The 14,438-nt window shown below is 53.5% G+C and overlaps 1 protein-coding gene across 1 annotated transcript in view; it reads left to right on the top strand.

Moving 5' to 3' along the window:
* The window catches only part of PLXNA1 (plexin A1), a 115,388-nt gene that overhangs the window by 76,560 nt on the left and 24,390 nt on the right, over positions 1 to 14,438 (top strand). The window contains exons 11-22 of the mRNA XM_053953591.1: positions 857 to 953; positions 1,249 to 1,439; positions 5,025 to 5,176; positions 5,468 to 5,588; positions 5,930 to 6,066; positions 6,612 to 6,779; positions 7,652 to 7,745; positions 8,117 to 8,356; positions 8,470 to 8,613; positions 9,317 to 9,551; positions 10,916 to 11,058; positions 13,570 to 13,826. Of these exons, the coding sequence (XP_053809566.1) occupies positions 857 to 953; positions 1,249 to 1,439; positions 5,025 to 5,176; positions 5,468 to 5,588; positions 5,930 to 6,066; positions 6,612 to 6,779; positions 7,652 to 7,745; positions 8,117 to 8,356; positions 8,470 to 8,613; positions 9,317 to 9,551; positions 10,916 to 11,058; positions 13,570 to 13,826 (1,979 nt within the window). The remainder of the gene's footprint in view (positions 1 to 856; positions 954 to 1,248; positions 1,440 to 5,024; positions 5,177 to 5,467; positions 5,589 to 5,929; positions 6,067 to 6,611; positions 6,780 to 7,651; positions 7,746 to 8,116; positions 8,357 to 8,469; positions 8,614 to 9,316; positions 9,552 to 10,915; positions 11,059 to 13,569; positions 13,827 to 14,438) is intronic.

Below are 14,438 nucleotides of genomic sequence, written 5' to 3'. Positions count from 1 at the left end.
GTGGATTTGTCTGGACAGCAGCAGGTCCAAGGGCCTGAGATTTGGGTCCCCTAAAGCTGGGGGGGTAGGATTCCTTGGTGTCACCTTCCTACATGGAAACTCAGGGTGGTAGTTCCAGTCCTGAAATGGAGAGCAGCCAATGTCCAAGCACAGTGTGGAGCTCGGAGTGGGGCATCTCGGGGTGTGGTATGGAGGGAGGAGTGCTCTCTCCTGAGATTTTTCTGAGGGCTAATGTGACAGTGGAGTGGTCCTTGGCTCTGTCCCACCCACAGCCATGTGGCCACAGCTTTGTCATTTTGTTATGGGTGATGGGGCTGGAGGGGACTGTGAGGGACATCCTCCCACCAGCTGTGGAAGGTGACTCTACTGAATCCACTCCTGTGATGTGCCCAGCCTGTCCTCCCCAAGCTTCTCTAGTGATGACCATAATCCCAGATATCCAACTGAGCATCCCTGGAGTGGGGAGGACATGGAGAAGGGCTCAGGAGCCTTGTGGGGAGAAGTACATCTGTGCTGTGGAGGCACCATCTGTTTCTTCCTCTTTCAGCAGCAGCAGCTTCAGACCTTTGGGTTGATGGGCTTTGGGTCTATTTACAAACCCTCTGTTCTGCTGCTTTATCTTTTTTTTTGTCAGTCCAGCCCACTGGTTTCATGTGCTGTGACTGACACTTTGATGAGTGACTGTCAGACCTGTTTGTCCCTAGCCAGCAAGTCCCAGCCAGGACCCCATCCGTCTCCCCTGGACTGATGGGAGACATCCATGCAATGGGATTGTATGTCTCTCTATGCACCTTGCCACCAGGACATTTTGTCTCAATAATTAACAGGATCTGCCTCCTTCTGTTTCCTCCTGCAGTATTTCTACGAAGGGAATGACATCAGTGACCTGCCCGTCAACTTGTCTGTGGTCTGGAATGGGAACTTTGTCATTGACAACCCCCAGAATATCCAGGGTGAGTGAGGGATGGGACCTGGCCCAGTGCCCCCTCAGCCTCCAGCCTGCTCTGGCTCTGACCATAGTTTGCACCATGCTTTGGTGGGTTTCTAAACAAGAGGCTTTTTCCAAGAAGCTTTGGGAGGCACTCTACTTTGGTGTTGAGTCCAGGATGCTGCTGGCTCCTGCTTGTGAGGGTTTGTCTTACTGGGAGTTGATGAGAAGGGGCAAGAGCAGGTGCCTTTTTTCCCCCAAAACCTTTTCCCATGGGCTGGGGGGCCTGTGCTGACCCAGCCCTCCTCCTGCCATTGCAGCCCACCTGTACAAGTGCTCGGCGCTGCGGGAGAGCTGCGGGCTGTGCCTCAAGGCCGACCCGCGCTTCGAGTGCGGCTGGTGCGTGTCGGAGCGGCGCTGCTCCCTGCGCCAGCACTGCCTGGCCTACGAGAACAGCTGGATGCACGCCAGCAGCGGCAACAGCCGCTGCACCGACCCCAAGATCACCAAGGTATGTGGGGATGGGTGGCTGGTGATGCCCTGTGCCGAGGGACTGTGATGGGGGATGGAGATGGGGATGGGGCTCTCCAGGGGCAGCTCACAGCAGCCAGATCTACTCAGTGTTTAGTAATCGAGTGGTTTTCGACACCAGTTTCATTTCCAAGCCTAAAATCCTCTCTCCACCACCCCTGTGCACTGGACTTTTTGGCTCATTTCCAAAATTCTGACCCCTCCTGCACATGACTGAGGGATCCAGGAAAGCTCTACGTTGCTTCTTGTGTTGCCGTGTGCACTGGGGCCAGTAGTTCATCATCATCATCCCATTTCCCTGACAGCTTTTATGACCTTTGCTTTTAAGATTGTGTATATTAATATTCACATGCCTGTTGGGCTGGGATCCAGGTTCATAAGGAGGGACTGGTGGGTATTTCAGCTGGATACCTTCTGCTAACCCACGGCTGGCCAGGCCTCAAAGGTGTTAATTACTGGAGTCTTAGCACAGGATCTGATTTGTTTGGGTTTCAGTGCCTTATCTGATGGAAGCTGGAAATGAGAGTCTTGGCTTTTCCCAGTGCATGCTGCCTGCCTCTCACATGGATGGGCCCTGCAGTGTGCTGGGTGGCAGCCATGTGGAGAGAGAGGGGAACAGCCCTGCTAGGCACATTCCTGCCTGCAAAGAGCACTGCCTGCAGAGTTGCCTGGAGCTGGTGGAGTTCTGGCAGGAGAAGGGATCCTTTCCTGAGAAAGTGGGATTGAACCTCAGAGCCTGCATCCCTACATGGAAGTTTGCTGTTGTGTGCAGAGCTGCAGGGCTCCCTGTCAGCTTCCCACTGTGCTCAGGCTGACCTTCCCAAATCTGGACCCCTAGGGATGATGGGAATGGAGAATGCTGTGGGGCAGGTCATGGCTAGGGTGGCCTTGCTGTGAGGCCTGGTCCTCTTGTGTTCAGGTGACCAGGGCTGCAGGAATTTACACACACACCACTCACAGCAGCTTCCCAGCAGCTGATGGTGCCCAGCATTGGTCACAGCAGTTGGTCCAGAGCTGATGCTAACAGCTCTCCCACCCTGAATCATTATGAGATTTTACAGTAATTGCAGGTGTAGCAGGAACAGATTTGTTAGCAGGTGGGCTTGACCTTGGCACTGCTCTGTGTCAGTGCCCTGGGAGGTGGCTGTCAGTGTGGATGTGCAGTAGTTGTTGGTGTGATGCTGCTCCTGTAGCCTGCCTGTTGCCTGCTGCCTCCCACTACCCCAGTCCCACATCTGGGCTGTGGGCATGCTTGCAAATGGTCCAGAGAAAAGCCTAGTGCAGAGAGGGCAGCATAGGCCAATGGGGGAGAAGAGTCTCCTACAGTGGTTTCTTGAGGAGGTGGAGCCTCCTTCCTGGCCAGCTCACCGGAGTGCAGGTGCCTTCATGGGTGGTGGGGCTGGGCTGGGAGATGACCATGATTCTTCAGCCTTGAATCATTTACCTGTTGTTCAGTGGTGGGGACAAGCCCCTTCCAAACCTCTGTGGTGTCTTGCCTAGTGCTCACTGTGACCCTCAGAGTGACATCCTTTCCCTTGGGAAGGGGGTACCCCTTGGCCTCTGCATCTCCTGGCTGTGCTGTGGCCACCGGAGCTGAGAGCAAGCCAGCTGCTTGTACCTGCTGGAGCTGCTTGCTTGTTGATGTAAAAGGACCCTATGAAACCAATTAGGAGAAAAGCAGCATTGTTTGTTGGGGCCAGGGGTCCGGAGGTGGAGAGGGGAAAGGGGGGGTTGAGCAGCTATTGCTCTCCTTGGCAGCTCCCCCCTCCCACACACCTTGTTTAGCTGTGACCTCCCTGTGCTGGGTGGCCAACGATGTCATTTTGTTCCTGGGCTCCTTCCTCCCCGAACACGTGGCCCTTGTCAGCTTTGCTGCGGAGGAGGGGGACTCGAACACGCTGGAGCAGCTTTTAACACTCATTTGGAAACACCAAACAAACAGCCGCTTCTTGCCAGCCACCCTGCCACAGCTTTTCTTAAGGGGAAGACCCAACCTGCTGCTGGCTGCAGCTGCTAGAACGAGCTCCAATCCCAGACTTGGGCAGGAGCTGAACAAGGTTTAGGCAAACAGTGGTTCCCCACAGCCCCAGAGGGTTTTGTTGCTGTGTAAATAGTGAGCTGTGACTGCCTTGGCATGACCCAGGGCTCAGGCAGCAGTCCTAGCTCTGATGCTGGCCTGGGACATGTCCTGCAGGATGCTTGTGTGGAAGGGGACTGGGTGCTCCTGTCTGAGTTCGTGTGTGCTGAAGGTCACCAGCCCAGTGTGAATCCAGAGGGCAGAAGTTAATCCCAGTGGCAGTGGCTGTAGTAGGACTATGCTGAAACAGCCCTTGGCTCCATGCCGTCCATCAGGGTTGATGATGTGGACAGTGTCCACTGCTGCATGTTTCCCATCCTCAGCACATCCACTTTTCCTTGCTGTGGAGATGATGTTTAAGAATGAGCCCTTCACGAGGAGGAGGAGGAGGAGGAGGAGGATCCATCTAGCTCAGGCCCCAAGGCTACAGCTGCCCAGATTTGCCAAGAATGGAAAGAGCTTACACGTGCTTGGTCATGGCTTGAACCTGTCCAGGAGCTGGGCTTAGTCAGGCAGAGGTGCCTGCCAGTGCTAGAGGGGAGAAGAGGCTGCTCTCAGCCAGGAGAGCAGAGGAGGCCGTCACCTGCAACAGAACCATCCCTTCCCCTGGGTCAGGGTGTGATTTCTTCCTGGACTGACCCAGCCCACATTCCCCTCTCCTTCTCCTGCTGCCTGTAACTCCTTCTCTGCTGTGTCTTCGTGTCATTGGGGACCCAGCTGTGTCCCTGGGCCCACTCAGGGCATGCAGCTCTGCCATTCATCCCAGTTAGTGCTGCAGGTGGGCCAGCAATCACCGATGTAAAACTGCCTGTAATTGCCTGGTTAGAGGCAGCATCCCCACGTACCTTGGAACAGGGCCCACACCTCTGTTCATCCCTCATTCTGCCACTGTCTGTCAGGCCACACCTGTCTGCGTTATTGGGCATCATCCTGGTAAATGAGGCATGGTGCTGTGCTGAGGTCCCCTCCCTTCCCAACTGGCCTCAGAAAAGGGTTTGCTGGTGAAGAGAAATTTCCCCCCGCCTGCCATTTCACCTCTGCAGGGACCTGTTGGAGATGCTTTCTCCTTTGAGGACATCTTGGACATGGGAATCTCATCCCTGGGCACCTGGGACCTGGCCAAAAGCCAGGCACATCCAGGGACTTCCTTGCTGGTTCATGGCTGAAGCTGCCCTGTCTCCTTCAACTCTTGTATCCTTGTCACCTAGGAGATGGCTGTGCCTGCAGCAGGGTGTCCATATCCCAGCCCCCTGCTTGGACACATCTCATGTCTCCTGGCTTGTTCCTGGGGAGATTTTGTGCATACAGCTGTCACTGGGGTGGTCTTTCCTGCTCTGTGGGCAGCTTACAGATGTGCTGGCATTTCTCAACACCTGCCTGCTCCTTACTGCTTGTAACACACATCCTGCAGCTGCCTGGGCTGCAGCCTGCCCAAGTGAGGTGTCCCTGCGGCTCTGCATCCTGGTAACAGACCATGCTCTCTCCTAGTTGTTCCCTGAGACCGGCCCCAGACAAGGAGGGACCCGTCTGACCATCACTGGCGAGAACCTGGGCCTGAAGTTTGAAGATGTTCGCTGGGGAGTCCGAGTGGGCAAAGTGGTGTGCATCCCCATCGAGAGCGAGTACATCAGTGCCGAGCAGTAAGTGCCTGGCGAGGGGTGGGCGTGCTCCAAATCACCTCAGGAGGGTTAGGGACAGCAGTGATGGTGTTCAAATGCTGCCTGTGGCTGCAAAGATCTGACTGGGCTGAACTGGGAGGGAAGTATCTGCTGGTTATGGTTGCTCTGGGAAGAGCTCAAAGGCTTTGGGGCTGGCAGTGTCAACTGCCACCACCTTGGTTTCGCTTGGATCTGCTGGCACCTGAGACCTTTACTTTGCACAGGAGTGTCTTGGTGCCAGGACACTGAGAGTTTCTTACTCTTATCTCTTAGGATTGTGTGTGAAATTGGAGATGCCAGCCTGAGCAAGGTGCATGAGGCACGGGTAGAAGTGTGCATCCGTGACTGCACACCCAGCTACCGGGCCATATCCCCCAAGACCTTCACCTTTGTGGTAAGTCCCGTGCTGGGGACAGGTCTGTCACCTCGAAAGGGAGGTGATGCTGGGTGGTTTTGGGTGGTTTTCTGGCTGAGTTGGAAAATTTGCCATCATTTTCCTGAGGGGGAGGCAGTGGTTCTCTGGTCAGGCATTGAGTCATGATGATTGAATTTCTCCAAAGCTGCCACTGCTCTGCCTCCCCACTGTCCTGCTGGCACTGCCAGGCTTTAGTACTGTGCCCAGCTGCTGTCTCATAGGTCCCTCTCCTCTGTGGCCCTGTCACCTGGTTGGAGCTGCCTCGGGATGTGGGTTTCAGTTCCCAGCCTGACTCCAGGGATGCCCTTTTCCTTTGACAGATGCCCACTTTCTCCCGTGTTGTCCCAGCCCGGGGTCCTCTCTCTGGTGGCACCTGGATCGCCATCGAAGGCACCCACCTCAATGCCGGCAGCAACGTCTCCGTGACCATCGGGGGACGGCCCTGTGCTTTTTCATGGTGAGGGGCACAGAGGGTGGTGGAGGTTGGGCAACAGGCACCTTCAAAAGCAGTGGGGCCCCCAGACAGAGCAGCAGCAAGAGGCCTGGGCTAGGAAGCCAGGAGAAACCGTGGGAGCCAAACCCCCTGGGTGGCCAAAGGTGTCTCCTCTTGAAACCTCTATGTGTCAGAGGCTGCAGGAAGAGCCCTAAGAACAGAGATTTTTCTCTAAAAGCACAAAGCCCTGAGGCATGAAGTGGATAATTTTTAGATTAGGGATGATAATGGAGCGGCTCTTTAAATATTTTCCTGCGGTAATTACTGGTTATCAGCCCTAATCGCTGCTGTTTGCAGCCGCCGCACGATGGGAACGCTCAGGAGCTGCTCAGTCTTTCCTGGCTGCCTTTTGTTTCATTTCTTGGATTTTTGTTCTTTCTTTTTTTCCTCCTTTCTCTCTTCGCCCCCCAGCTGTTTCAGAAGGGGAGAGGGGCTGGGGCAGGGGGCTCCTTGGCTGCCCTGACCTCCCTCCTGCCCAGGCACTGACAGGTTGTGTGTTTCTGCCGCAGGAGAAGCGCCCGTGAGATTCGGTGCAGGACCCCCCCAGGGCACACCCCTGGTGGCTCCCCCATCCTCATCAACATCAACCGGGCAGAGCTGAGCAACCCGGAGGTAAAGTACAACTACACAGAGGACCCCACCATCCAGAAGATTGATCCTGAATGGAGCATCAACAGGTGAATTGCAAGGAGCTTGTGGGATGCATGGGGGACTGTTTCCCACAGGGATTTCCTGCTCCTGATGGTCACATCTCAGTGCTGTGATAACTGCCAGGCTGCACTCCAGAGATGTGGCAGGAGGAGTGTGAGCAATGGCTTGGCACCAGGGCCCTGCTAACTCCTGGCCTACAGTGCTCAGCCTGGCAGGGGGCAAGAGCAGAGAGCGCTTTGGATCTGCTTAATTTCAGCTTGACATTTGGTGGCGGCAAATAAAATTAAAATATTTCCCATCGGGGGATTTTTTGAAATGTTTACATATTTTTCTAAAAGGCTTGAATTGGCTGGAGAGGAGGCGAAGGAATGCATTAAGAGCTAGTGCCAAGGGAAACCTTCCCCAGGCTGTTGCTGAGGAGCAAGCTCCCCAGAGGCATGGGCAAGGTCTCTGGGAGCACGGGGCTTTTAACACCAAGTCATGGAGAAAACCTGGCAGAGTTCAGCCTCTCCTGTCACCCATACCTCTGTGGTGGAGAAAGGGTGGCAGAGAGGAGCTTGTACTTCTTGGGATGCTTTCCTGTTGTGAATGCTTAGTTGACTTTAGCTTGAGAGCCATCTTCAGACCCTAAACCTTCACACAGGGTGGGATGTCAGTGTTAATTACCAGGTTTTATATCTCTAGTTGGCCCTTGAGTCAGCTGAAATGATTTGACATTGGTACATGCCAGGTTCTGCCAGCCATGCAACGTGGGTGGGATAAGAGATACTTGGGGCATGGTGGCTCACCCAGGCTGGGGCAGATGGGCATCTGCCTGGAGATGATGGCTGCTTCCTTCCTAAAATTGGGGATCCAGCACTAAGCTGCCTTTCCTAATCCACTGCTTCCATGTCTCTAGTGGTGGGACATTGCTGACTGTGACTGGCACCAACCTGGCCACCATCAAAGAGCCCAGGATCCGGGCCAAGTACTCCAGCTCTGAAAGGGAGAATGTAAGTGGTGCTGGCTGGGGCTGGGGGCAGAGCACAAAGAGGAGGGACGCAGGGCAGAAAGTGTGCAACGCAGGGTAGAAAGTGCACCCTTTGCCCTTCAGATGTGACGGTCTGGAGAGGCTGAGGTCCAGGGGCTGCTGCCCCAAAGAGAGGCACCAATCTCTCTGCAGAGCGTCCAGCGAGGTGCTTTCAGGAGAGGGTTGAGATCTCAGCATTCAAAACTGGTGGGAGGTTTGTGGGATGTCTATAGGATACTGACAGAAAGAGCTCATCCCCTGTGTCCAGAGCTGCTGCTTTCAGGAGTCCTTGTGGGGTCTGATCCTGCCCACCTTGTTGGGAGCGGGTCTGACCTCGTTCTGTGCCTCCTGCAGAACTGCACTGTCTACAATGACACCACCATGGTGTGCTACGCTCCCTCCATTGACAACCCTGTGCGGAGCCCTCCGGAGCTTGGCGACCGCCCGGATGAGATCGGCTTTGTCATGGATAACGTCCAGGCCCTGCTGATCATCAACACCACCAATTTCGTCTACTACCCAGACCCTGTCTTTGAGCCACTCAGCCCCACGGGGATGCTGGAGCTGAAGCCCAGCTCTCCCCTCATCCTCAAGGTAAAGAGTCTGTGCCTGGGGGCAGAGGAAGGGACATGTCCCTCTGTGGAGGTGGCATTTAAACATTCCCCATTGCATGAAAACTGACAGTCTCATTCCTTGTTCCCTCAAAGGGCAGGAACCTGCTCCCACCAGCTGCTGGTAACTCCCGCCTCAACTACACGGTGCTGATTGGAGACACTCCCTGCACCCTCACGGTGTCTGAGACACAGCTCCTCTGCGAGTCCCCCAACCTCACTGGCCAACACAAAGTCACAGTAAGTGCTGACACTGGTGCCTTTGCTCCTTGTGCCTCATGTGTCTCAAAATGTCAGTCTTTATCCCAGCACCAGCCCTGCTGTGTGCTCGTCCTTGAATGAGGACCAGATAATAGGTGTACGAGCAGGAGCGTTACTCAGGAGTCATCTTCCTGCTCCCTAGGCATTCCTCTTCCTAATTACATGTTTGGTAAGACCAAATACTTTATCACCCTCCCCCACACTCAGCTTGGTGTTACTGTGCCCTGGCTGGCACTGAATGGAAGGCAGGGGGGTTTCCCACCTCTCCCACTCAGTGCTGGCACGTGCTGCAAGGCAGGGTCCTTTGTTTGTGGGGTTGTAGTGCAGCAGTGCTCACACTCCAGGACTCTGCTGTGTTAAAAGGGACCCAGCACAGTCCTCCCCAGGCTCCCCATCCGTGGGGAAACTCGCTTTACATCCCATCTGTTACTGTAATGTTGTCTGAATGAGACATCAAACTCTCTGCCTGCTCCACGTGCACTGGCAGCATGTGTGCTGCATGCCATTAAAGTGCCTCACACTGCTCCAGACCAGCCCCTGCCATACCTGCATTTGTCCACGTCATTCGTGCCATGGGCTGGGAGTCATGCCCCGGTTCCCAGCATGGTGGGCACAGCAGGGAGGGCTACCTGTGGCAGATATTCCCTGACAGCCAGTCCATTCTTCCCCTGCTGTGTTGCAGATCAAGGCTGGAGGGTTCGAGTTCTCGCCGGGGACGCTGCAGATCTACTCAGACAGCCTGCTCACCCTGCCCGCCATCATCGGCATCGGTGGCGGCGGCGGCCTGCTCCTCCTCATCATCATCATCGTCCTCATCGCCTACAAGCGCAAGTCCCGGGATGCTGACCGGACCCTGAAACGTCTCCAGCTGCAGATGGACAACCTGGAGTCCCGGGTGGCCCTGGAGTGCAAAGAGGGTGAGGGGTCCCTTTGCCATCAGCATGGGGGTCTTTGGGTGTTTCTTACTGCTCCAAGGCTCAGTGTGCTCCTACCCTTTCCTTACTGCCTTTCAGAAAGGGAATGGGAATGGCAGAGCTGCTTTGTCAGTGGAAGTGAACTCTTTTTAGGTGGGATTTGGGGATTTTTCCAGTTAAGAAGTTCTTCTCCATTTCTCCAAGTGGGAGAAAGAGTAAGCAGGGTAGCGATGGCTTCCTGTGAGTGGGCAGTGGATCTCTCATTATGTGACAGACAGAAGCTGTGAAATGGGACAGAATTCCTTGTATGATACTGCTGATAAAACCTAATTGCCCATTATCCCCCTGAGCTGGCTCCAGAGGCCCTGACCCTGCCAGCCACAGCCACAAGCAGCCCGGACACTGTGAATGAAGCAGGCACTGAAAACGAGATAATAAAAAGGGGAAAGAAAGACAAACCTTTGCTCCCCCAAGTCCCCATCCCTTCACATGCCTGTGGATGGCACTGGTGACAGGGAGAGGGGAGGGAGCTGGTGGAGGGGATGGTGTCTTGTCTTCCACAGCTGGCAGATAAAAGGATCTGCTTTTAATTAAAAGGCACAATCTCTTCCCTGCCTTTTCTCTTTTCTAGTCCCACTAGTTACAGATAAGATAGCACGCCTTTCAAGCTGACGGTTTGTTTTTTCTCATCAGGCTGACGAGCCTGCAGTCCTCTGCCTGGCTTTCAGCTCCCTTTAAAGTGCTGTTAATTTGATTTTTCTGAGGGTTTTCTCCCCCCACCCCAACCCCCTTCCCTGGTGCATTTCCAGGACTCTTCTCCCATCAGCTTTTCCCTGTAGGTGCAATTAGAGGTTCAGGACCCCCCTGGATTATGTTCCCCTGGGAGTCACAGCTGCCTCTGCTGGGATCGTGAGGTTCTGGGGTGGGTGTGTTCAAGCTCTTCTCTCAAGTAGTATTTAGGTCAAAAAGAAATTAGGGCAATCTTGTGGTTTAGGCTAACATTTTCCTCAAGAAGCTCTGTTTTTGTTCAAACCTTGCTGTTCCTCCCTGCCCCCAGCATCCCTGGGAGGCTGCAAGCGCTGGGCAGGGGGGATTTGACCCCCCTGGGACCTGGCAGTTCTGTTCCCAAATCTGCCACTTCATTTATTCCGGGGATGTCATCCCCACACTCTGCAACTCAATTTCTCCATCTGTGAGATGGGGACAGCAATCACAGCCTGCCAGGAAGAGAAATGCTGAGAATATTCATGCCTTGGGGAGGGGAGGGTCCTCCCGTGGGGTGCTGGGGGTGTGATGAGGGGTTGAGTGCCAATGCTGTGTGCTGAGATTCCAGGATGTGTTGTTTAATTCTGCTTTTCCCACCCTAGCCTTTGCTGAGCTGCAGACAGACATCAACGAGCTGACCAACGACCTGGATGGGGCTGGCATCCCCTTTCTGGATTACCGCACCTACGCCATGCGGGTTCTCTTCCCGGGGATAGAAGACCACCCTGTGCTGAAAGAGATGGAGGTGTGGGTCTGTCTGTCTGTCTCTGTAGTGTTTCACATTGGGGATGTGCCCCTGCACAGTCCCCTGCACGAGCCCCTGTGCCCCCAGGCTGGAGAGATGCTTTGGTTGGATGCTGGCCCGGCGTGGTGCATCTCTCCACGTGGCAGCCGGCGCGGATGTGGACTGGCTGCCAAATGGTTACTGCGTTCTCTGACATTAATATCAATATTTATATTAATATCATTGCTGCTGTCATTTTCTACAGCACTTGCTTTATTCAATTGGGTTTGTTTGATGCCTGACTGGTCGCTTGTTTTTAGCAGGGTTGTCTGACATCGCCTGCTTGCTTGGCTCCATTTCCCCATGCAGAACCCATCCTTGGCATCCTTCCTCTGCTCCCCAAACCAGCTCCTTCTCTTCTCCTGTCCTCCCCACCTCTGTATAATTTAGTGCATGCAATTGCATAGCAATTGCTTCTTGTGTGCTGGGCTGCTGAGGCCACTCTTGATTACAAGAGGAAGGAGGGGGGTGACCTTCCCTTCCCCTCACTGCTGACCCAGCACAGTAATTAATGTCGACGTGGGCTTCACAATGTATTTAGGAGAAGTAATTGGCCCTGCTGCAAGATGCACGGTCACTAATTACAGCACAACAAGCTCTTACCAACTGCAAGTGCACGTGCTGGTGTTGTACGGCAGCATGGCTATGGCGTGGGCCCTGGCCTTCTGCCTGCTCTGTTTCCCCAGCCCCTAATCCCAGCTCTGGAGGATGGTGGGGACCCTGTTTCCATGGATTTCCCTTTGCAGCTCAGGTTTCCGGATGCTCAGAGCCAAAGCAGGCGTGTAAGTCTCCCTGGGGCACAGCCCTTCCTGTCTGTGCAGATGCCTGGCTCTCCTCTCACCTCTGCTCTTGCTCTTAAAGATTTTCCCTAAAGAGCGAAAGTGGAAAGGGTATCAAAAAGGGTATCAGAGGAGGAATTTTGCGTTTGCTGTGGCAGGCTGGGTGGACTTTGTCCATTTCCAGCTCCTAACTCAAAAAATCCTGCCTGAGAGAGCACACCAGCTCAGCCTGGCCTGGGAAGCGAGGGGTTAAATTTGCGAAGGGGGAAAAAAAATCCCCAAAAGAGATTAAATAAAGCAACTAGAGTTGTGTAAGCTTCATATAATTTAATCAGGTTTGCTTTTATTTGTCTCTTTACTCAGAGTGTAACATTAGCTATTGCAAGTGACGGAAGGAAGCTTGCTCATGCACATGCTAATCCACAGTGAGCACCGGTACCAGCTCCCTTCCTCTGCAGGGTTTAGGGGGAGGCTGGCTGCTTTATGAGAATTTAAGCCTGATTAAATATTTAACTGAGTATTGTTCATTTATTTCTGCTAATGATCAGCAAGTTGAACATGGGAGCTTTGAATTGACAAAGACTTGGGTGGGAAACAGATTTTTTCTCCAGCGGGACAAAAAAAAAAAAACAAACTCTCCAGTATTTTGGAGAGGGAAGTTACAACTGCAAGGAATTTCACTGAACTGAGGAGCACCAATCCAAAGTTTTGATTGAAATGAAATGATTTGATGTGTCAAAACTCTGTTCTTCATTTTGAGTTGGTGTTTTGAAATGAAAAGTGTTGTTTTGTCTCCAAATACCGACAAGAAGCTAAATTTAATGCTTATTCTCCCAATCAGGAAGACACGGGGGGGAATTAAAGAAAAAAACCTGATGTTTTATCACAGGAAGGCTTTTATTCAGAGGAAAGCATATTTTCTAATGGAGAAAATGGAGTATTGTAAAAATATTAATTTCTGATAACAAATATGGTTAGGGCTGGCCAGACCTGGGCTGCTGATGGCAATGCAGGTGTGAAAGCAGCCGAGCCAATCCCTGCTGGGTCCTATGTGGGCAAATATGGCCAGAAATACCACTTCAAATGTCTCATGAGTACAGAGACTTTTTTAGGGTGTATCTGCAGTGGAACAGAGACAGATTTCTGCTGTTATTTCCCTATCTGAAATCCATTCCCCCCAAACCAGGCAGGTTTGCTGCTGGTGGAGCTTGGGGTTGTGGCTTTATTTGCTTTCTATGTAATACCCAAAGCGCATGTTGCAGTGACTTGGGTGGGAATTGAGCTGCTTGTTAGCTGAAATTGAAAATTATAATTTGTGTGTGTGCTTGGGAGAGGAGTGTTTGTTTATGGGAGAGAAGTGTGTTTGTGTCTGCACACAGGTGGGAGAGAGTCTTTGTGTGGAAGGGTGTGTCTATACAGACATATATATATACATTGATGCCCTGAGACTGTGTTAACCTGATGCTGGGATGTTACAAACTAGGTAACTCTTCTGGAGGAACTGAGACTGATCACCAAAGGGGAAGCTAGATAGTAGGGTAGTAGGGAGAGACCTAGTTCAGCTGCTTTTTGACTCTTTTTCATCATTTCCTATTGTGGGATTGAGAGTGAATTGAGGGTGTGGTTCTGTCCAGCCACCTTCTCATCACCCTCCCCATCATTCCTGTCTCTCAGCTTTGCTCTATCCTTGCAGGTCCAGGCTAATGTGGAGAAGTCCTTGACCCTCTTTGGTCAGCTCCTGAACAAGAAGCACTTCTTGCTGACCTTCATCCGTACTCTGGAGGCCCAGCGGAGCTTCTCCATGCGGGACCGCGGCAACGTGGCCTCGCTCATCATGACAGCACTGCAGGGCGAGATGGAGTATGCCACAGGGGTGCTGAAACAGCTCCTGTCCGACCTTATTGAGAAGAACTTGGAGAGCAAGAACCACCCCAAGCTGCTTTTGCGGAGGTGAGTGTCCCCCTGAGAGGCTGGAGCTGTGGGACAGTGCCCAGGCACGTCTGAGCACAGTGACATGAGCCCGTGTCCTTTGGGGATGCCACCAGTGATGGCTTTGGTGTTGGCTGTGGCAGTGAGAGCACTGAGTTTGTGGTCAAGCATTTCCTTGCTTGTCTGTGTGCAAGTATGAGAGGGATGTGGTACTACCTGGCCCCAGCCAACTCAGGAGCACCCGTGGGATGTTCTCACTCCAGTTTGGCCTGTGTGGGCTCATGCTGCCTGGCCAGGAAACAGCAAGGTGCTCGCCAGCTGTTCAGGCTGGTGCAGGTAGGGTACATGCTGGTGCCAGGCACTGTGGAGTGTTGCTGTAGGTCACCTGGAGAAGGGAAGGTGGCCAGGTGGTCCCCCACATCACTTGGCATGTGGGGCAGTCTTGCCTTGCCTGGTGGCTGCATGGGTGCCTCTGTGGGCTGGCAGCAGGCAGGAGTCCTTCCTTCCCTGCTGTCTCCTCAGGGCTTACCTGCCTTGACAGTCACATGGGGGTTTTCCTGGGAAAGTCACTCAGATCTCTGCAAGCTGGGAGTCTCGCTGGGGCTGGGGGAAGTGCAAGCAGGAGGCAGCCTG

The sequence above is a fragment of the Vidua chalybeata genome, chromosome 12, assembly GCF_026979565.1.
Source record: "Vidua chalybeata isolate OUT-0048 chromosome 12, bVidCha1 merged haplotype, whole genome shotgun sequence".
NCBI lineage: Eukaryota > Metazoa > Chordata > Aves > Passeriformes > Viduidae > Vidua > Vidua chalybeata.
The sequence above is the reverse complement of the archived record's forward strand: the minus strand, read 5'-3'. Positions and strand labels throughout refer to the sequence as shown.